The sequence below is a fragment of the Salvia splendens genome, chromosome 12 (assembly GCF_004379255.2).
Source record: "Salvia splendens isolate huo1 chromosome 12, SspV2, whole genome shotgun sequence".
Lineage (NCBI taxonomy): Eukaryota > Viridiplantae > Streptophyta > Magnoliopsida > Lamiales > Lamiaceae > Salvia > Salvia splendens.
In genome coordinates, this window is record NC_056043.1 from 33,647,641 (window position 1) to 33,669,731 (window position 22,091).

General features: G+C 38.8%; 2 protein-coding genes and 1 long non-coding RNA gene across 4 annotated transcripts; 1 reads left to right on the forward strand and 2 right to left on the reverse strand.

Annotated features, from left to right (window-relative positions):
* Nucleotides 1–1,571: 1,571 nt before the first annotated feature.
* Nucleotides 1,572–6,084, reverse strand: LOC121757174 (transmembrane 9 superfamily member 1-like). Its single transcript, XM_042152689.1, has 12 exons — nt 5,705–6,084; nt 4,906–5,098; nt 4,716–4,820; nt 4,566–4,583; nt 4,388–4,482; nt 4,142–4,294; nt 3,845–3,979; nt 3,464–3,630; nt 3,034–3,128; nt 2,501–2,874; nt 1,989–2,262; nt 1,572–1,914 (listed from the first exon to the last, which is right to left on the reverse strand). Exons 1-12 carry the CDS (start codon nt 5,777–5,779, stop codon nt 1,847–1,849), a joined length of 1,752 nt encoding a protein of 583 aa, XP_042008623.1. The 5' UTR covers nt 5,780–6,084; the 3' UTR covers nt 1,572–1,846.
* Nucleotides 6,085–7,645: 1,561 nt separating this feature from the next.
* On the reverse strand, nt 7,646–12,663 carry LOC121759652 (patellin-3-like). 2 transcript variants are annotated; one of them, XM_042155312.1, is made up of 5 exons: nt 11,389–12,663; nt 8,980–9,926; nt 8,585–8,709; nt 8,353–8,503; nt 7,646–8,253 (listed from the first exon to the last, which is right to left on the reverse strand). In XM_042155312.1, exons 2-5 carry the CDS (start codon nt 9,877–9,879, stop codon nt 7,999–8,001), a joined length of 1,431 nt encoding a protein of 476 aa, XP_042011246.1. In that variant the 5' UTR covers nt 9,880–9,926; nt 11,389–12,663; the 3' UTR covers nt 7,646–7,998. The 2 variants fall into 2 exon arrangements, with proteins under 2 accessions (XP_042011246.1, XP_042011245.1); XM_042155311.1 differs by having other exon boundaries at nt 8,980–10,029.
* LOC121759653 lies at nt 11,048–13,609 on the forward strand. The gene is made up of 2 exons (XR_006041698.1): nt 11,048–11,478; nt 12,660–13,609. It is a non-coding gene; the product is annotated as an uncharacterized LOC121759653 (long non-coding RNA).
* The last annotated feature ends 8,482 nt before the right edge of the window (nt 13,610–22,091 follow it).

Sequence of the window (22,091 nt, forward strand, 5' to 3'; positions counted from 1 at the left end):
GGTGGCTGAAGTTTTTATGAATTCAGTGTTCAAACTCCATGGCATGCCGGCCAAGGTGGTCAGTGATCGAGGATCAACATTTATGAGTGCTTTCTGGGTTGATTTCTTCTTGCTGGGCGTGGAACTACTATACTCGACAGCCTACCATCCAGAGACCAATGGTCAGAGGTAGTCAATTGTTGCCTGCAGTGTTACTTGAGATGTACGGTTGGAGAGAAACCCCATTCATGGCATCAATGGTTGAGACTTGCTGAATATTGGTACAATACGACCTATCACTTGAGTATTAAAATGACACCGTTCGAAGCTTTATATGGGTATGCTCCACCTATAACATACCCTATTTACCCGGAGATTCAAGTGTAGAGGCTGTCGATATTACCTTGAGGAACAAAGAAGATATGATTCTTTTGCTAAAAAAGAACCTACAAAAGGCTGCTGATAGGATGCAGAAGCAAGCCAATAAACATTTGTGGACAGGAACTATGAAATTGGGGATTGGGTGTGGCTCCAGTTACAAAATTATCGTCAGAAATCAATCAGAGGAACTCACCACAAGATCGAACCAAAATTCTATGGGCTATATCAGATTCTAGATAAGATCGGGAATTTGGCTTATAGGCTGAATCTTCCTGCGTCGGCCACCATCCATAATGTGTTCCATGTTTCGTTACTACGACCTTCTGCTCTTCCTTCAGGGCCGATATCTGATATACCTTCGGTCTCCCACATCAGTGATGTCGTGCCCCAGGCCATACTTGAGCATAAGATGGTGAAAAGACACAATCAAGCTGTCACACAGTGGCTGATTCATTGGGAAGGTCGGTCACCGGAGAAAGCTTCTTGGGAGTATTCCGATGAAATTAAAGCAAGGTTTCCTTGGTTCCTTGAGGACAAGGAACTTTAAGAGGGGAGTATTGTTGCATGCACACCCATGCATGACTCATGCATTGCATGCAACGTGGCGTAGAGTATTTAGAATAATAAGAATCATGGCAGATGGAAATAAGAAGCCACGTGTATCGTCTGGACTGGTGCATGAAGAGGGAGTACGAGAGTTATGTGAAGGGAGGAGGAGGGAATTGGAGTGAGAGCAGCAGGAGTGGGAAGTATTTAAAGGGGGACCACTCTCGCCTTCAAAATGTTAGTTGTGTGATTGAGCATTGGGCTAAGGGATCCGAGATCCATAGCATTTATCTTTCTCGTGATCATTTTCATTCCTTGTTATTTCAATTCATCGCATTGCTCATGAGATCTGGTTATTAATCTACTCTCGGTGTTTATCACGTTGCATTACTGTGTTTTACTGTGATTTGTGCTGGTCGTGGTGTTGGTGGTGTAGTGATTGTGAATCGAGCTACGATCTTAGCTGAATTGAGCTTGAATCGTAGCAAGATATCAGGTGATTTATGTTGCCGAGTTTAGGGCATTGCCTCAAGTTTGATTTCGTGCAGTTTGTTGCAGTCCAGCCGTTTTATATCCAAAATCTGCTGCACAGTTCTTGTAATAAAGGAAGATAGAGGGGAATTCTCAAGTTTGCAAAATCTTAATTATATAATGGTGAATGACTCTTGAATCCAAATCCCTACAAACACTAAATAACTAATTTTGGCAGAGTCAAATGTCTACATAGCATGAAAATAGAGAGACGTCACAAATGCCTAAGAGGCAAGATTTTTACAAGCTACAAAGATTTTGATGTAATGGGAGAAACCAAAATGGAGTTTAGTATCCCAAATCAATTCATTTCATCACTACAAAAAGGATGCTGCAGAGCTTGTCCATTCCATTATCTCTCCCCATTCGCCTTTTAACTTATCAATAACAAATTCTGTATAGTCTAGAATTAGTCACATTTGATATTCCTGTAAATTCTCCTCACAAACAAGTTGGAGCCCAGGTATCCAACGGCACCTGAAATTCGAGTAAATCGTGTTATTTTTGTCCATTTTCTCATTTATGCTGAGTCTAAAGACGGGCAAACTTACCACAGAGGATTCCCAAGCCGAGACAAAACATCAGAGTGTATCCAAAATAAAAGCTGGTCTGGAAGAAGCCAGACATCTTAGTCTTGACGTGATAGTAGTATATAGAATAGGAGTATACATATAGAGCGGTGGAAGCTGCAGAGAAGAACGAAGTCCATTGCCAGTGATAGTTCTCAGCATTCAGTAAGAAATATGTACCCACAATTGTCACGCAAATGGTGACAATGATCAGAATTACAAAGACGAGAAGCATGAAGCCATATACATAGTAAACCTGTAAACAAGAAAACCACATGAATATGAGACCACTGACTATTTGGACAGATGGGAAAATAACCATGTTAAGCAAATAAATTAAGTAGCCTGTAGAAGAAACCCGTCACATCTAGATACAATGTAGGTCATTAACATAGTCTACCAAATAAAACATCTGGCAGCCACATACTTGCTTCCAAATATATATTCAAACAAAAGAGACGAGCTCATCATATTTCAATTAAAATTAACTGTACCTTGTAATTCCAGAAGGAAGTGAAGACGAAATACATTTCAATAAAAATGCTTCCAAAAGGGAGTAGACCTCCCATGAGAGAGATAACTGATGGAGTCAGATACCATTTCTTCTCAGGTATCGGACGAGGAATGGTTTTTACTCGGCAAGGATTGTTTGGCGCACCACTCCAGTTTCTTCCAACAACAGTGCCAAGCAGAGCCAACGGGAAAGAAATAAAAGCCCATATGACAAAAACAACCACCATGGTACCAAAGGGAATGGCAGCTAGAGACCCATAAAATATAGCAATTGTGTTTAAGATGAAGCCAATCCCAAAACACAGGAATGGGAAAAGTGATGCTGTGAGGATCATTGATGTTATCCACTTCTTACCTAACAAGATTTAACAGAATTAAAAACTAATAGGCAGACCAGTAAAGCATACAATGATACAATATAGTGTGTTTATGACTAGTGTAAACTGTACAATCAGAAAAGAATCGAGTAAAAGACATTGTAGGCTTTGTTAAAATAGAGCAGAATGCCACCTACCCCCATGACGTGAATACATGCCACCACTCACATAACCAGCTATAAATGAGGTAAAAGCATAACATACAATAAAGGTAGTTACAATAGCTCCTCTCCTGGGTCATAAAATCAGATCAGGTATAAGTATCAAACAATTAAGATGGAAAAACCGTGAAGATAAACACAGCACATCAGAACTACGAGAAAACCTTTCACTTGGTAGTAGAAATAGATGCAAGGGGTGGAGTTACAAAATATGCTGAAAGAAGGCACACAAATGGTAATAGGAAATTAGGCTTCTGTAGCTGTAGCAGAAGTTTCAAAGATCAGAAAGAGCAAAATTTCCTTTGGAAAAGGATGCACAAAAGTTTAATATAGGAAAAAAGGATAACTCCAAGCTTTTTTTTCAATGTAGAAACCAAATTGGCATCTTAAAGAGGCTCCAGCATACCCTATGTACAACATTCCAACAATAGCTAAAATGATGACAAGCAGAACAAGCGTTGCTAGTTGAGCACCAGTGCCGACAACAGCAGTGAGTAGAGCCAAATTTTGGGGAGGCCGAAACACATCACCATGGACAAGTTTCCAACCGGATTCTTCACTTACATCCCGTTCCTATAATAAAAAAAATTAAACAAAAAAGAGAGTTCAATTATAAGGTATAAGCAAGCTTGAAAACACAGAAGTCATTCTATTAGGAAAACTCTTCAACATACTTTTTATAAATACAAGCTCCAAGAAACATAACACACAAAAGCCCAATACACAACATACAAGCAGCAATAGGCAATAAGGTTTGGAAAGAAAGATAAAATTCAGAGTTCATTACCAGAGTCTCAAGATCATCGTCTTCCCGAGCATATTTCGCATAATCATTGCGCAGTGTGCGCATTAGTATCATAGACACCAAGCCAGTGAGGAATATCACCATCATGAAAGAATTGAAGACAGAAAACCAATGGATCTGCAAAGTGAAAATGCATGGATGAGCTGACTGAGAAATAAGCACACAACTAATATTGTGCCAACTATTGAAAGGTAAGTCCTCTTTTCCAGCATATATAAAGAATTGTTCCAAATACAAGAACAGGGGCACATAAAACTTGATAGATATACGAGCATGTACCTGGTGCTCAAAAAAGGGGTAATCCAGATATACATCAAAACGACGTGCAAATGTGGTGTTAGTTGGAGTCCATTTGACCGAGTAAGTCATATCCAGTGTTCTCCCCTCTTCAAGTGACTTAGGGTTTTCTTGAGTGAGGTTGACATGAATAACCTAGCAGTGCAAATTCCAGTTCAGATTGAGCAATAACATAAATCTTGTTTGAATGAATAATCACATTGTAAAAAACCTCTCTTTTAGGCCAACCTGATTTCCATTGTAGTTAATTACAAGACTTTTGTGGGTAAAGAGCACATGCTTGTTATCACGATTTTTATCCGGAAGAACCTCACCAATAAAACCTTCACAAAACATTTAGCAGTTCCATTAAAGTTATATACATTTCCACAAGAGTTATACTACTATATACAGACAAAAAACATACCCCATAACGGCAGATCATCTGATGACACGAAACCACCAAAGGCATGCAAGAAAACACCAGTTAAAAAGGAACAACAATGCAGTTAAGAGATATCTATCAAGCTTATTAAGCAGTGGTGGAAACTGGAAAAGAAGAACAAGATGGACTTACCCATAAAAAACTCAAACCAATAAGAATTGTCAATGGCATCCTTGAACTGTTTAACTTTTGCAGCATCTAGTTCAATTTCACAAATTACAGTCTTGCCAACATCCTCTGCAGAAACATTGGTTATATATTTCGCCCGAAGTTGTAGGAAATGAAAAGAGTAGGGAAATCAAAATCAGAAACGAGCTATTACTCTTAAACTTTATGTCAATTTGGCTATCGATAAGTTCATTCCCTCCAAGAACCTCACCAAGCCCACCCCACTTGTGTGCAGCAGTTTTGGACGTGCGGCAAAACGGGAGGCTATAATAGTTATAGGTCTCCTGGGGGTTGTTATATGGGCCAACCTTGTTCACCCATAGGGTGACAGGATCATCAGCTTTGTACTACAGATTAATTGAAAACATGTCAGCCATAAAATGCATAATGCCATCAATCCTTTGTGCTCACAAGACACAAAACTTATCCAAATTATCTTAATTTCATAGAAACTAATTGATATGTTACTACATACTTAAATGAACAGCCATGAATGGTTGAGCAATTTGGCGCATATACGAAAATAAAACTGGTGCATTTAGTGCCAATCATATTCTTTGCTACTACAGAGTAATGCTTTATTATTTAAAAACTTTATTTCGCGGCTTCAATTTTTAAGAACTTTTGGTAATTGAAAGGCAAGATGAAAACTTATTACTATAGCATGGGGGGAAAAGAAAAACCCAAAATGCTGGTATTCACTTGAATATAGAAAATTACTCCATATAACTGCTTTTCTTCCCTCTCATTACCCTCAACTAACAAAGATAAACAAAACCCTCGTCTCCCAATCTAAATCACTAATAGCAGACAAGTAGAAAGCAGGAACCAGTAATCAAACACACGCATCGAACATAAACCAAATTATAACATGGATAAGAAGACTGTGAACAAGATCCACGTAAGACGAGCAATTCAGAAGCAAAACCAGAATAAAATCACAAATTCCTCACCTTGCCGAAAACAGGAGAGGCGACGAACGCAAGGAAGATGATGAGAGCGGAGAATGATCGGACGTCTGACATCATCGATTCTTTTTCGACAAGGTTTGCCGGATCTGAATCGAAAAACTCGTCGGACTGGAAATCACAGAAATGGGGCGATTCGGGTATATCTCTCAGCTGGTTTCAACGGAAATTGAGTCGGATCTCACAAATTGATCGTATTGTCTTGTGAGAAAGAGCTCGGTTTATGCCGCCATTTGATTGAAGCTGCGATTTTCCGAGTGTGGCGGAGAAAAGCAGAGCAAATCTGGGTTTATGGCTCTCACCAGTGTGACTTTGGCTCTCAGTAGAAGTTGATGAGTCATTCGCTCTACAATTCCATTTTCTATACGTTTAATTTCTTATTTTATTTTTTCCAAGTATCGATTCGTTAATTTTCTTAATTATATACGGTACACCAAGTAGTACTCCCTCCGTCCCGGACTACTTGCACTTATTTCCTTTCTAGGCGTCCCAAGTTATTTGCACTATTTCCATTTTTAGTAAAAAATTTCACCTACAGCCGTAATATTTGACTTTGCTATACACTCATTCCTTAATCTCCATGCCGAAAATGAAACGTGCGAGTAGTGCGGGACGGAGGGAGTATTATTTACTCCCCCCGTCTCACAGTAGATGTCACACTTTTCTTTTTAGTTTATCCTATAAAAGATGTCATTTTTTTTTTGAAAAAATTCCCTCTCCCATTAATATAAATATATTATTTTCTCTTTCCACTTAACACACATAACATCTCCTAAAATCCCGTACCAATCCCCAAGTGTGACATCTACTTTGGGACGGAGGGAGTACTTTATTAGAATTGGCGAGTAGTATAATTTTTTAACACATATCTTTACAATAATATACCACTAGTATATAAGGGATATTGGTCTTTAAAATCATAAACTTTGGTCAAAATTTGATATTTCCTACTAACTTTAAAATTGGCTTATAATATCACAAACTTTGCATTTTGTTGGATATTTCCAAACCGACCCAAATAAGATATTTTCATCAAAATCTTATTTTATGTGGACAACCGTGATATATTTTGTGATATTTTAAACCACTTTTTAAGTTCATAACATACAGGATAAAAAGTTACGTAGAAAACCACATTGATTTAATTTGATTAAGTATGATAAAAAACCATCGTAAGTTAGTCAAATATGATGATAGACATGTCGTGAGAAATACCAAACAATCTGCAAAATTTGTGATATTCTAGACCAATTTTAATGTTTGTAGAAAATATCAAACTTTGACCAACGTTTATAGTTTTAAGGACCAATATCCATATATATAATTTGGTAATAATTTTTTTTCGATTGTACTCCCTCCATCCCGGACTACTTGCACTTATTTCCTTTCTGGGCGTCCCAAGTTATTTGCACTCTTTCCATTTTTAGTAAAAATTATCACCTACAGCCGCAATTATTGACTTTGCTATACACTCATTCTTTAATCTCCGTGTCGAAAAGGAAATGTGCGAGTAGTCCGGGACGGAGGGAGTATATAAGAAGATCACAGTTTGGATCATTTTATGTGTGGAATGTTGTTAAACTTTTTTACAAATTAAATTTTATTAATACTAAATTCTTTTTGCTATGAGATAAATCGATTAATCAATCAATTTTTCGATTTACCGCTATAATGATCGAATGGTTGGATAGCCGGTTAACTGAACACAACACATTTGTTATGATGCCACCGGCCCACCACCTCCGTCGGTTATCAGTCAACAGCCCAATGGGCTTGGTTGTGTTAGTGGCCCAAAAAGCCCAAGACGTCCACAACTTTTTTCCTTTACAATGTAGGCCATTAATTTTTTTAGCGAAATTCTATATCTATAACTTTACTCATATAAACAGTATTTGCACGACATAAAACTCTGAGATTAGTTGTCTATTTCACATAGTATTACAATAATTTTATTGATTGCAATTCATAAAAAAGTGATAAAGAGACATGACTACCAAACCAGCAATTAAAAAGACACGCAAATCTATGTATAACAAGCGTCAAGAATACATGTGTCACATACAACATGAAACAAATAAAAACATTCCATATTTGAACTTTTTACCTTTTTATAGGAGTTATATGAAATCTACGTCTCCTCCTCCTCAACCGCGCACACAATCGCCAAAATGAAAACCAAATTTCCAGCATTGTATCAAAGAACAAAACGGGGAAGCAATTTGAATATGATAAAAATGCATCAAGAAAGAGTGAATCCAAGCATGAATTTGCTATTTTCTTCAAGATTGGTGGACGTAGGGAGCAACTTTGAATCGATACAGCAGCTTCTTCTTCTTGGAAGTTGGGTTGTCAATGGTAAGCAATATCTTACCAAGCTCAGAAACACTGAAATTGTCGTGCACAACTGGCACGTCGTTTGCAGCCATCTTCATGCTCTTTTGTATCAGCACCGTGTAACCACGCTGTGGTACAAATTCAGCACTGTAACTCACTTCCCATCCCACCACACGAATCTCCCACACAAGGCTGCATTTCTGCAAAATCAAATAAATCCCAATATATGATTATCTTTGAGTCATAAACTCAACAATGCCAGGTTATCTCTGACATGTGGAACACAACTGCAAGCAGACCTCATGCACAATAATCTCCATGATTTGCTTGGTTGCCGGTTTCACAGTGATCTCAGTGACTGGATCGTCCATGGAGAATTCCGGGTTGCATTCACAGAGATCCACACTAAGCCCACCGTATTGAGTTGGCATTTGCTCTGGTAAAATGTACCTGTTTCAGCAGAACCTCATCATTAAAACAGTATCAAACACAACCGTTTTATCTCAATAGTGAAATAATCTTTTTACAAACTTGAAAAGAGTAGGAGCAGTCCTTGTCGGGCCAGCAAATATGAATTTGCTCTTTGTCCTCTGAGTCAAGAAGGGACTGATCATTCTGTAGAAAGCAAGATACCACCAAGGAACATTGATGAAAACCTACAACCATGGAAAAACTACCATCACATTTTGTCACTTTTCTAAGTATCTATACAATGATAAAAAACATAGATATCGATACATCTCCTCCAACACTATATCTATTTACATAATGATCTAAGATTTCTTAAAGGAGATAACCATAAGATTTATCCTTGTTCAAGCAATGACATTTCAGCTCTAGTTTACACAAATCATGCATATCACACAATATCTCAAATTATCCAAAAACATGCATCAATAACACATAAATCAACAACCAGAATCTACCTGCTTTGCTACAAACTCAGGATAGTTATCTTGAAGAATCTGCAAGGCCTGTTTAGTAGCAATCCGAAGCTCAGTCTTCCCGAGGCCAGGCGAGTTCTTGAGATCACTAACTTGAAAGATAGTGTTGATCCCACCAGGACTAAAATCCAGCTTCCTAATACTTGCTTCAAGAAACTGAATCCTCCATCTCAAAAACCTCCACCTCTTCTCCTCATCTGCAAAAATCTTCATGTAAAGTTCTTCATTCTGAAACTCACCATAAACATTGTAACAAACCGGGTGCCCCTCCTTATCATGGCCGTGCATATAAACAACTTTCTCAAGATCATCCCCCAAATCCTCCTTCAAGAGTTGATCAACTCTAAAGTCCCTTCTCCATTTGATTGTGTTGCTCAACATAACATAAGCATCCCTCACATCAAAATCACGAGCTCGCAGAAATTTAAGCAGAACAACATCACTCCTCTCATCTCTCAGCAACGGCACGCCCCATATTGATACCTCCTCACTTGATTTCTCGCTGTCTGAAGCCAAACCCTCCAAAAAGACTCGACTTTTAAGAGATTCTTGAACTAGAAGCTTGAACTCGTCGAGGGCTCTCCGCTCATCGAGAGAAAGATCCGAAATTTTGTTGCTTTCTTCCTTGAAAGAAACGAGAGATTCTGGGACTTTCCCCTTTTCCGTTGCTTGGGGCAATGTTAAAGCAGCTGATAGCGGTTGAGAGAGAGTAGTTTCCAAAGGGGATTCTTTTTGAATTATAGTAACCGTTTCTTTCAAGATTTCTCCTTTATTGTCCTCCGCCGCCGACGAAGCTGATGGGTCTTCCAATGGTGGTGGCTTTTCTGAGTGCTCCGGCGGGTAGTGGGCGGCGGGAGGCGGTGGAGGTTCGCTTTCTGCCATGGCGATATGTGAGGTGGAGTCGCTCTCTGCGATTTGCACTTTTTGACCTGAGGTGATTAACCCGTGGATTTATGCACTTTTTTGTAGTGGATTGGAATTGATGGGACTAAGCCAAAAGTAGCGTACTTTCATCACTCTTGTTTGAATATACTGACAGAAGCCGGCGAGAGAAGGAGATGAATCATAATTGTAAATAAAGTGAATTTTAAACCCTCTATATTCGTTATTGTAAATTTTAGTACTACTCCTTCGTCTATTCATGAAAATGAATCCCTCCCTCCTCCGGTAAAAGTGAAATAAGATATTTAATGGCGAGCGGATGAAAAAGAAAATAAGACAATATTTGACTCAGCTCGAGATTTAATGTATAATTGGTTAAGTAAGAGAGAGATAAATGGTAGGGTAAATAGTGTTAGTGGAGAATGAGCTACACATAACTAGTAGTGTAATGTAATGTAATGTAGTGTAATGATATAAGTTGTAAATAAAATGATGTGTATAGGTAATGTGTAATTTAACTACTATTTCACAATTAGAAAGTCCATACTATCTAGAGACAGACTAATAAGAAAAGAGTTCACACTTTTCGGGAATAGGTGAAGTAATATTTATCACAATATTAAAAAATGTACTAGGGTTTAGACAAAGAGTATTTTAAAAATAACATACCCTATATGAATCCTACTCCACTAAACATTTTGATCACATAAATGTAACATTAAATTTTTAAAAATAATTACTCCCTCTGTAGCAACTTTTTCTTTATTGCTTTTCCCAATGGGATGATCGCTTTCCAATTTTGAAAATAATATCCTCTATCCTTATTAAAATATTTAACTATTTTCTTCCTCTTAACTTTATTCCACCGAACAACTCTTTCTAAAATCTTGTGTCACTCAAGAATGTGGCCATTTTATATGGTATTCATTAAATTTGCAGATTAATATTGCAACTGAAAAATCTATACATGTCACATAGACTTACACTAAGTAAAAGATAGGACAACTCACTTAGTAAAAGACAGGACAACTCAAAAGTTGTGTATAATCATTAGACTTCAATGTTTCACAATGCCATTATAGCTATCTTTGTTCATTTATTTAAGTAATAACCATGATTATATAAATGAAATAATTATTTTGAAAACAAAAGGTTAAAGTAAAGTCATAGCGTTTGGTCAAATGTCAGTTTGGTGTAGAAAAATGGTGGCCTAATGATGGTAGCATAATAATGATATGTTAATGGGATTGGACCACTGTAGCATCTATTTATCTATTTAAATTATTAATTTTGCAGTAAAAAAGGAAATTAATATAGTAGTAAAACTTATTGGGTTTATTTTAAAGATATAGTTAGACCATTATTATGGGCTGACCAAACGTACTGGGCCGACCCATAATAATAGCCAAGCTATAGATTAGACTTTGAGATTTACTAATTGATAGAGAAATTACGGGGAATTTTCTGATCGATAATATGAAATGGCGGACGAAAGGAAAGCGGAGATACCTGCGATATGGGATGCCTTCCTCGATTTAGGCTTCCGTCGTTTCGTTTATTCCTCGCTCGCCGGCGCCGTCTCCGGCGTCTTTATTTTCCGTGAGTATTAACGATATTTTCCCTCTATCTAATTTGAGGGTTTCTGTATATTTCGGAGGCAGCTCATTTTCAGTCGTTTTGTTATATTTTCGATTGTGATAGAGTTTCGTGTTGAATTGACATCTTGAGGGAATTTCCTGAACAATGCTAGTGGAGTTGTTAGTTTGCTGATGTTTAGTTAACTGTTTAATAGTGATCCTTATTTTGTCTTAATATTCTCTAGTCATATATTGCAAAGTGTATTTAAGTCAATTTTTAATAGGGAGCTGGATTTAATTATCCCGGGAGCTATTCTTCTGGATTAATTTTTAACTTCTGGTTTGTGCATCAACTTGATGCACCCTAGAAGAATTTCCACGAGTGAAAATACAATCTGTCTCACAAGGATAATTTCCTTTACAATATATTCCTCAATAACAACCCACATCATCTGGTCAAAAACCTACAAACCCATTTGTATCTAACTCCCACTAATAAGTCCTCCGTCCCACCGAGATGACCTACTTTCCTTTTTAGTTTGTCCCAATCAATGAAAAAATATTTAATGGTCATGACATACCAATCCATTACTAAAAATGGAAACACCTTTTATCGCTACTTTACCCCTCTCTCTTACTTCATTCTCTCCACTTAGCACACAAAATAAAGTTGCATAAAATCCCGTGCAACCAAGGAATGGGTCATCTTCCTTGGGACGGATGGAGTAACAAACAATAGTGCATCAAGAAATATCCAACTCGCAATATCTTTTTGTCCAAGATTTTGTGGTCAGGACTCAAGTATGCTATTTCCATTTTGTCCGACTTGAAATATTAATTGGTTCAAGTGGATTGTTCTCAATCCTACTGATTTTTTCTTAAGTAGAAAAATTGAGGATTTTGCACCTGTATTGCAGAATGTAGAGTCATGAAAATGGAGTACAATGTAATGCATTGTAACATTACATGTATACAATCTTTGATGATCTTAGAAAATATGCTTCTTACTATCTATTCTAAGATGTATCACACTCTATTTTCATTATACAATCCAAGAATCATGGCACATTCCAAACCATTGCTCATACTATATTGTTCTACATAGTATAAAAAATAATTAAGATGTATTTGATTTGATTCAAAGCTCTGTATGAACTGTGTGTTGTGTATTAAGCTGAACTATATTAGCATCCTTATCTGAAGAGGAGAGGCATTCTGCTGAGGGATTTATGGAGCCGTACCCAATTCCGGCTGCGGAATTGCAGTAGGTCTCGACGTGCCGTCGCTCCTCTGCAAGTTGATGTTGTTAAGGATGATGTGAGTGCAAGGAACTGTGTCACTGCAAGCAAACTTCATGGCCTTTTGGCTTCTTGATGTCCCGGTTATATTTCGATACATTATTTGGGTTATGTTGACTGCTGACGTCTGATGACACAAGAAATGAGGTTGTTAGGTCGTATAGTGTGTGTGCACGTGTTGGTTAGAGGTATCAAAAGATCGGGGCAGTACATTGTTACCTTAAAAGCCCGATGGATTGACAGTTCTAGTGGTGAAAGTGTACCTGGTTTTGGAAACTCTTTGGCGAGTCACAGTAGAATTGGTCTATGATGATCGGGTTGGTAACGTCTTCCATTCTGACGTCTTGGTAGCGCACTGCACGCACATAGCCGGAGCCTCCCTGCAACAGCAACAGGGCATATATAGCCACTTCGGATAGCAAAAAGTATTATTATAAGGTCTTTTCAGTAAGGAAGGATTGATAATGGTTCTCCATTTCTCCCCAGCTTGATGCTCAAGGGAAAAGTGTCTTACTAAACTGATCTGTATTTTGTTGTCAAAGGAAGTATTATAAGTTACCTGCCAAGTCTTGATTCTGAGGCCATTGGTCGTGCCTCGGAAGAGGAAGAATTTGAGGATAGTGTAAGTGGAGATCAAGAGGATGAAGCAATGGAGGATGAAGATAAAATGGATGCCGATGATAGTGATGATGATGAGCTAGAAGACTATGTTGAGCTTGATGATTGATGTCTATTGAGCTTATCATGGTTTTATTTTTTGTTGAACACTTGAACTAAAGACTTTAATTGCTAGACTTTTATATAATTGTTTTCTATTTTATGCTTTATTACATGTTTTTAGAGTTTTTAATGTTATATTTTTATTATTTTCTAATTTTTTGAATTATATATGAATATATAAATATTATTTTATATATTTAATTAATGACCGCTATATCCCGCCATACCGATAAGCTATATCCCTGTGGCATTTTTCGGGCGAACCGCCATGAACCGCTATACTGCTTTGACAACATTGATTCAGTGATATGTATCCCATCTGTATTGGGGCTGTCCTCTGGGGCAGATACTTTGACATCTATGACACGAACAGAGTCCGAACGCCCGATGACAAAATTCATCTGCTGCCCATTCTGAACTGTGATTCCCTTCACTCTCACAGCTGAGCTTGAGTCTATTGTGAGGGCCTGAAAATTGAGACATTCCACGTCATTATTCGATTCTATGATCATACATAGTAGGCGAGCTTAGTGGGCGAGTTAGCATCACCGTTGGTGCACTCTTGCAAGGCTGAGAACAGATAATAGACTTATTTTCCAATAACAATACTTTAAATACCTTTTCTCTCTACCTCTGTCTTAATTTACCAATTTTGCATTAAAAACTATGTCGATCCCAAAGTATATATTCTTTAAGAACGGAGGGAGTATATATTGTGTGAAAAAATAATTTAAATTGAAATAGTTATAATAATTTATCTTTTTGATATTTTTTAAAAAGCTAGTTATAACTATTTTTTTTGTTAATCAACATTAATACAACATATTTTTACATTGTATTGATAATCATGGCTGAATAATTTTGTATTAATTTAATAATTCAATGTCTAATTAGCAATTTAACAAGTCACATTTATATGTATCTTTTATATCCTCTTAGATAGGTGAATTTGCTTTCTTTTTCATTGAAAAAGAAGATGGAAACTAGAATGGGGAAGAAGAACAAGCGCGGCGAATAGTTTAGGCTTTTCATTATTTTGTTTCATCTTTCCGTTTTCTAAAGCAATTGGGCATTTGGGCTTGTCCAAAATAATTTCCACTGTGCTTTTAAATAATCCAAATGTCAGTCTTCCAATCAATGTTTCAAACTAGAATTCCATGCTTATTTAATTCACCTCCGTTGCTCCATTGCTAGCGAAAAAACTTGCGTCATACTACATCGGAAGCTGTAAATAAAAATCTTCAGAATAATGAAGACGGAGTTGAATTTGACAACCTTAACTCTTGAACTTGCAGTTTACTTTGTTTTATGTTTGTATTGATTTTTTGTCAAATTAATATCAAAGTTTACTCCTTTTAGCTACGACTCCCTCCATCCCATGTTAATTGCACTTTTCATTTTAGGCCGTAAATTTGTGATTGATTTTTTTGTTGTAATTAAATTAAAATTTTAAGTGTAACGAGACATCCCTTAATAAAAAAGCTCTTAACTTAAACTAACATATTAATTAAATGTATTAATTATAATTTAGATTATAAATAATGTAAGAAGTTTGTGACGAGCCGAAAAGCAACAGTGCAAGTAACATGGGACGGAGGGAGTAGATTATATTCAGGCCGACAAAACAATAACACGATACCAACTATTTCGACTAAATGCTCATTTCATCAAATATTCATTCTGGATCCAACTGCCAATTTCCCAATTTATGCGATGGAGTGAATTAGTTACCTAATCTGCTGAAAAAAGATACTGCGCGCTTAGTGTATCTACACGTCATGCCCCTAAGTCGTTGGCTAATAATAAGAACGCATCTACTTCTTCTTACTTGGCTGAGTGTTCTAACTTGTGGCACAATAGATTGGGACATGTAAATCCAAATGCCATTAAAAGATTAGTAAGTTTAGATTTACTAAAGGCAAATGAAGTAAAAACTCAAAACAAATGTGAAACTTGTCTTGAGGCAAAAATAACTAAGTTACCGTTTCATTCGGTTGAACGGAACACGGAATCTCTTGAATTAATTCCCACGGACGTATGTGATTTAAAATTGGCGCAAACGAGAGGTGGTAAAAAATACTTTATCACATTCATAGATTATTGCACAAGATATTGTTATGTCTATCTTTTAAGAAGTAAAGACGAAGCAATAGAAGCGTTCAAAAATTATAAGAACGAAGTCGAGAATCAATTTGAATGTAAAATCAAAATGATTCGAAGTGATAGATGAGGTGAATACGTAGCCCCATTTGAGGAATTATGAATGCAAGTGGTATAATTCATTGCATAATTCCTCAAACGACTGCACCATATTCACCACAATCTAATGGTGTTGCAAAACGCAAGAATCGAACTCTCAAAGAGATGATGAATGCGTTACTGATTAGTTCGGAGATGCCCCAGAACATATGGGGGGAAGCTGTTCTAACAGCTAACTACATCCTAAACAAAGTCCCACGCAAAGGTAAGGACGTTACCCCTTATGAGTTGTGGAAGGGAAGGAAACCATCCTACAAATACCTCAAAGTGTGGGGGTGTTTGGCAAAGGTTATGGTTCCTCTGACCAAAGAAGTTACAATCTGTCCTAAAACGGTTGACTGTATCTTCATTGGGTATGCACTTAATAGTAGTGCATATCGATTTGTTGTCCATAAGTCTGAAATACCGACTGTGACTGTGGGAACAACAATCGAGTCAAGAAATGTTGTATTTCTAAAAAATATATTTCCTCGCAAAGACAAGGAAAATATTGCACCCAATTCTGAGACAAGAATTGAGGATGAAACCACTAGTTCTAAATCAGTGGATGAAGAGCCAGTATCGCGCAAGCGAACAAGGCCTGATCCAAACGATGCGGTACCAAGACGTGGTAGCAGGATCAGAACACCAAAGACATTTAGTCCTGACTATATTGCATTTATGTTGGATGAAGAACCAACATCGATACAAGTAGCCTTTGCTGGCCCAGACGGGTTGCATTGGAGAGAAGTTGTTCAAAGTGAAATTGATTCAATTTTGCTAAACCACACGTGGGTGTTGGTTGATCTACCTGAAGGGGCTAAACCTTTAGGATGCAAATGAGTCCTTAAAAGAAAGTTTAAGGCCGATGGAATAGTGGACAAGTATAAAGCTCGACTGGTAGTTAAAGGCTTTAAACAAAAGGAAGGGTACGATTTATTCGATACATACTCACCTGTAACGAGGATTACATCAATTCGAGTGCTTCTCGCGATTGCTGCTGTACACAATCTTGAGATTTATCAAATGGATGTTAAGACTGCGTTCTTAAATGGTGACCTTGAAGATGAAATCTATATGGAACAACCTGAAGGTTTTGTAGTACCTGGACAAGAGAAAAATGTATGCAAACTGGTTAAATCCCTCTATGGATTGAAATAAGCGCCGCTGCAGTGGCACTTGAAATTTGATAACGTGATGTTATCAAATGGATTTAAAATCAACGAATGTGACAAATGTGTCTACATTAAGAACACTGATAATGGATACGTTATAGCGTGTCTCTATGTTGATGATATGTTAATCATGGGTAGTAACACCCAAGTGATTAACGACACGAAAACCATGTTAAAGAGAAACTTCGACATGAAGGGTATGAGACTAGCCGATGTAATTCTTGGAATGAAAATTCTAAGAACATCCGAAGGAATTACCTTAACACAATCTCATTATGTTGAGAAAGTATTAAAAAGGTTCAATGCCTATGATGGCATCCCGGCTAAGACGCCTATAGAGCTCAATGTTCACTTGAGCAAGAACAGGGGTAAACCCGTTGCACAAGAAGATTATGCACGAGTCATTGGATGCATTATGTATCTTACTAATTGCACTCGACCTGATATTGCTTGCCCCGTGAACAAGTTGAGCCGTTATACGAGCAATCCAAGCAAAGAGCATTGGAAAGCTCTTGTAAGAGTTTTGAGGTATCTAAAGTATACTCAAAATCATGGGCTACACTTTTCGAGATACCCCCGGTACTTGAAGGGTACTGCGATGCAAACTGGATATCCGATAACAAAGACTCACTTTCAACAAGTGGATATGTCTTTACTATTGGGGGTGGTGCTGTCTCGTGGAAGTCCACGAAACAGACATGTATAGCCCGATCCACCATGCAATCTGAATTCATAGCTTTAGATAAAGCTGCGAAAGAAGCCGAATGGCTTAAAAACTTCCTTGAAGATATTCCATGTTGGTCATGTTGGGTTACAAACCTATCCCACATCGGATGAGTGAGGAAAGTTGGAAGGTGTATGTAATTCCTGTCCAACCCCAATTAGTTTGAGGCCTTTTGGGAGTGACCCAAAAATAAATCCGTGCGGGCTTGACCCAAAGCGGACAATATCAAACTAATGTTGCAGTCGACAGTCCTAACGAGTGGTATCCGAGCCCAGGTGGCTATGGGTTGTGCCTGGATGAGCCCCGGTTAGGGTCGGGCCCTGAAGGACTCGGGTTAGAGTCGGGCCCAGGATGACCCAGGGGCCAGGGCTGGAACGGCCTATGTTCGTGTCGACTGCGTTCCCGATGTGGTCTCGGTTTGAGGGGAGGTTTGTTGGGTTACAAACCTATCCCACATCGGATGAGTGAGGAAAGTTGGAAGGTGTATGTAATTCCTGTCCAACCCCAATTAGCTTGAGGCCTTTTGGGAGTGACCCAAAAATAAATCCGTGCGGACTTGACCCAAAGCGGACAATATCAAACTAATGTTGCAGTCGACACTGATGATTGGTGAGGATGTTCGCCGGAGAGAATCAGGATCTTCTACTTCGGGATCAACACTGAATACAGAACAGAGAGGCAGATCGAAGGGAAAGCAAAATCGTGGAAGATCAAATTCCAGAGGAAGGAGTCAATCCAAGAAGGATTTGGATAAAGTTAAATGCTGGAATTGTGATGAGTTTGGGCATTTTAGAAATCAATGTGAGGCACCGAAGAAGTATAAGAATAAGGATCAGAAGGACAAGAAGACAGCAAACGCTACCATGTCTGATGACGATGGTGAGGCGTTGGTCTTGAGTGTCAGTATTCCGATGGAATCGTGGGTATTGGATTTTGGAGCGTCGTTCCACTCCTGCAGCAATGTGGAGATAATGGAAGACTACGTTTCAGGCGATTTTGGGAAGGTACATCTGGCTGATGACGAGCCCTTCGATATCGTGGGAAAGGGAAACGTGAAGGTAGTGACGTCCAATGGATCCGTAATAAAACTGAATTGAGTCAGACACATTCCTGGATTGCAGAGAAGTTTGATTTCGATTGGGCAGCTTGATGCAGAAGGGTACACCGTGACGTTTGGCTGCAACAATTGGAAGATTACCAAGGGAGCTATGATAGTAGCTCGAGGTAAGAAGGAGGGTACGTTGTATACCACAACTAACTCCAAAGATTGCATTGATATTGCAAGTGAGGCAAATAATGCAGATTTGTGGCACTGTTGTCTTGGCCACATGAGCGAGAAAGGGATGAAGATAATGTGCTCAAGTGGTTTACTACATGGCTTGAAAACTGTTGAAGTTGGCCTGTGCGAGGATTGCGTGTTTGGGAAACAGAAAAGGGTGAGTTTCTCAAGAGGAGATAGAAAATTGAAGACACAGAAGTTGGAGATGGTCCACACTGATCTATGGGGACCAGCACCTGTGAAGTCCCTAGGAGGCTCTGAATATTATATGACTTTCATCGACGACTCTACTCGAAAGCTATGGGTTTATTTTCTGAAGAGTAAATCCGATGCGTTTGACGCTTTCAGGAAATGGAAAGCCCTTGTTGAAACTGAAACCGGGATGAAGGTGAAGTGTCTAAGATCCGATAATGGAGGAGAATATGAACTTGCAAAGTTCAAGGAATTCTGCGCCGAGAATGGAATCCGCATGGAGAAAACTGCGAAAGGAACTCCACAGCAGAATGGAATCGCAGAGCGCATGAACAGAACGTTGAATGAGCGAGCAAGATGCATGAGGTTGAAAAGTGGATTGCCAAAGAGTTTTTGGGCAGATGCAGTCAACACAGCTGCATTCCTAATTAATAGAGGTCCATCAGTTCCCTTGGAGTTTCGGATACCCGGGGAGGTTTGGACAGGAAAAGAGGTAAATCTATCTTTCCTACGCATCTTTGGTTGTGTTGCTTATGCTCATGTTAGTTCCGTTGAGAGAAGTAAGTTGGATGCTAAATCTATTAAGTGTACGTTCATTGGTCATAGAGGCGATGAGTTCGGTTATAGACTCTGGGATGAGCAGAACCGTAAGGTTATTCGCAGTAGAGATGTCATCTTCAATGAACAGGTATTGTACAAGGATAGATTGGAGGCGTCAAGTCCCAGCAGTTCTGAGCCACAAGTGGTCGAGCTAGACATCTCAAACTCGAGTGGGAGCAAGGAGAGTCAGAATGCTGAAGAGGTGCTTGAAGAAGAACCAAGCACTCCACCACCGACTATTCCACTGCCTAAATCGACTAGAGAGCGACGTGCACCTGATAGGTACTCGCCCTCTAATTTCTATTTGTTACTTACTGATGGTGGTGAGCCCGAGTGTTATGCAGAGGCAGGAGAAGGCCCTGATAAACAAAGGTGGAAAATTGCCATGGATGACGAGTTTGCCTCTCTTCTCCTAAATGGCACATGGGAGCTTGTGGAACTTCCTAAAGGGAAAAAGGAATTGCATTGCAAGTGGGTCTATCGAATCAAAGGTGAAGCTGATGGTAGCAAGTGCTACAAGGCTAGGCTGGTTGTCAAGGGATTTGAGCAACGATACGGTATTGATTATACAGATGTGTTCACTCCTGTTGTGAAACTAACTACTATTCGTTTAGTGTTGAGTATGGTAGTTGCAGAAAATCTATTGTTACATCAGATGGATGTAAAGACGGCATTCCTTCATGGTGATTTGGAGGATGAGTTGTACATGACACAGCCTGAAGGATTCATAGTAAAAGGAATGGAAAACCTTGTATGCAAGTTGAAGAAGAGCTTGTATGGTTTAAAGCAAGCTCCAAAGCAGTGGTACAAGAAGTTTGATGGATTCATGATGGAGATTGGCTATAAAAGATGCTACGCTGACCATTGTTGTTACTACAAGAGGTTTGACAAGAGCTATCTTATTCTGTTATTGTATGTTGATGATATGTTGATCGCAGGAGGTGATCAAAATGAGATGGATAAGTTGAAAAGGCAATTGTCTGAACGATTCTCCATGAAAGATCTTGGAGAGGCTAATCAAATTTTGGGCATGAGAATCGAGCGTGACAAGGCGGCAGGAAAATTGTATCTTTCGCAAGCTGCTTACATTGGTAAGGTTTTGGAAAGATTCAACATGGATAATTCGAAGCCAGTAAGTGTGCCTTTGGGCAGTCACTTTAAGCTGTCGAAGAAGGAGTCGCCGAGTACAAAAGAAGAACGTGCTGAAATGAAGAAAAATCCTTATGCTTCAGCAATTGGCAGTATTATGTATGCAATGGTGTGTACGAGGCCTGATATTGCACAAGCAGTGGGAGTAGTGAGCCGGTTCATGGGTGATCCGGGCAAGCAACATTGGGAAGCAGTTAAATGGATCCTTCGATACTTGAGAGGTACTACAGAAAACGTCTTATGTTTCAATGGCAAGAATGTCGAGCTGGCAGGTTATGTGGATGCAGACTTGGCGTCCAATGATCTTGATGGGAGAAGAAGCACAACCGGGTATGTATTTACTTATGGTGGTACTGCTATTTCATGGACTTCTAAGTTGCAGAAGACTGTTGCTTTGTCTACTACGGAGGCTGAATATGTAGCTGCGACAGAGGCAAGCAAGGAGATGGTGTGGTTGCAGAGTTTCTTAGATGAACTTGGGAAGGAGAACAAGAGTAGCATACTCTACAGTGATAGTCAGAGTGCTATTTTCTTGGCGAAGAATCCAGCGTTTCATTCTAGGACAAAGCATGTGGAGTTGAAATATCATTACATCCGACACCTAGTGGAGATGAAAATCCTGTAACTTGTGAAGATACTTGGAAGTGAGAATCCTGCAGACATGTTTACTAAGGTGGTGACCTTAGAGAAATTGAAGCTATGCATAGCTTCAATTGGCCTTGGAACTTGAAGAGAAGGTTAGGCGATGCTAAGCGGATGAAGGGATGAGATCACGAGGAAATGGTTGTTTAGGAGTTGTTAGTCTCCAAGTGGGAGATTGTTAATTATGAAGCCTAAAATATCTCCTACTATGTTTAGGATTTGTTTCCTTGAAGTATATTTCCTTGTGATAGATTTATTCCTTAAAAGATATTTACTTATGGAATATGTTTCCTAGTTTGACTAGAATTAGGGCTCTCTAGTTACTTATAAATAGAGGTGTTCCCTCATTGTTAAATCATCCTGAAATTATATAGTGAAATCCCTGGCTTGGCATCGCCCCCAGACGTAGATACACATTGTATCGAACTGGGTAAACAACTTCTTGTGTTCATTCTCTTTCATATTCGTGATTGCCTGTGTTTATTTCCCAACAGGTCAAAGCCCGTGCCTCCAGTGTTAATTCACTGTGATAGCCAAGCCGCTATTGGGAGGGCAAACAGTGGCTTGTACAATGGTAAGTCTCGACACATCCGTCGACGACATAATACCGTGAGACAT

What these genes read in the sequence shown, in the direction of transcription:
- LOC121759652 (XM_042155312.1), bottom strand. Translation starts at nt 9,879, where the DNA reads ATGGCAGAAAGCGAACCTCCACCGCCTCCCGCCGCCCACTACCCGCCG. An exon ending in CTGAGTTTGTAGCAAAGCAG is followed by an intron (nt 8,710 to 8,979) that starts GTAGATTCTGGT and finishes CCATGGTTGTAG; the next exon opens with GTTTTCATCAATGTTCCTTG. An exon ending in TGGAGATTATTGTGCATGAG is followed by an intron (nt 8,254 to 8,352) that starts GTCTGCTTGCAG and finishes TTGATTTTGCAG; the next exon opens with AAATGCAGCCTTGTGTGGGA.
- LOC121757174 (XM_042152689.1), bottom strand. Translation starts at nt 5,779, where the DNA reads ATGATGTCAGACGTCCGATCATTCTCCGCTCTCATCATCTTCCTTGCG. An exon ending in ACCCCTTTTTTGAGCACCAG is followed by an intron (nt 3,980 to 4,141) that starts GTACATGCTCGT and finishes TTCACTTTGCAG; the next exon opens with ATCCATTGGTTTTCTGTCTT. An exon ending in ACGATGATCTTGAGACTCTG is followed by an intron (nt 3,631 to 3,844) that starts GTAATGAACTCT and finishes TTTTTATTATAG; the next exon opens with GAACGGGATGTAAGTGAAGA.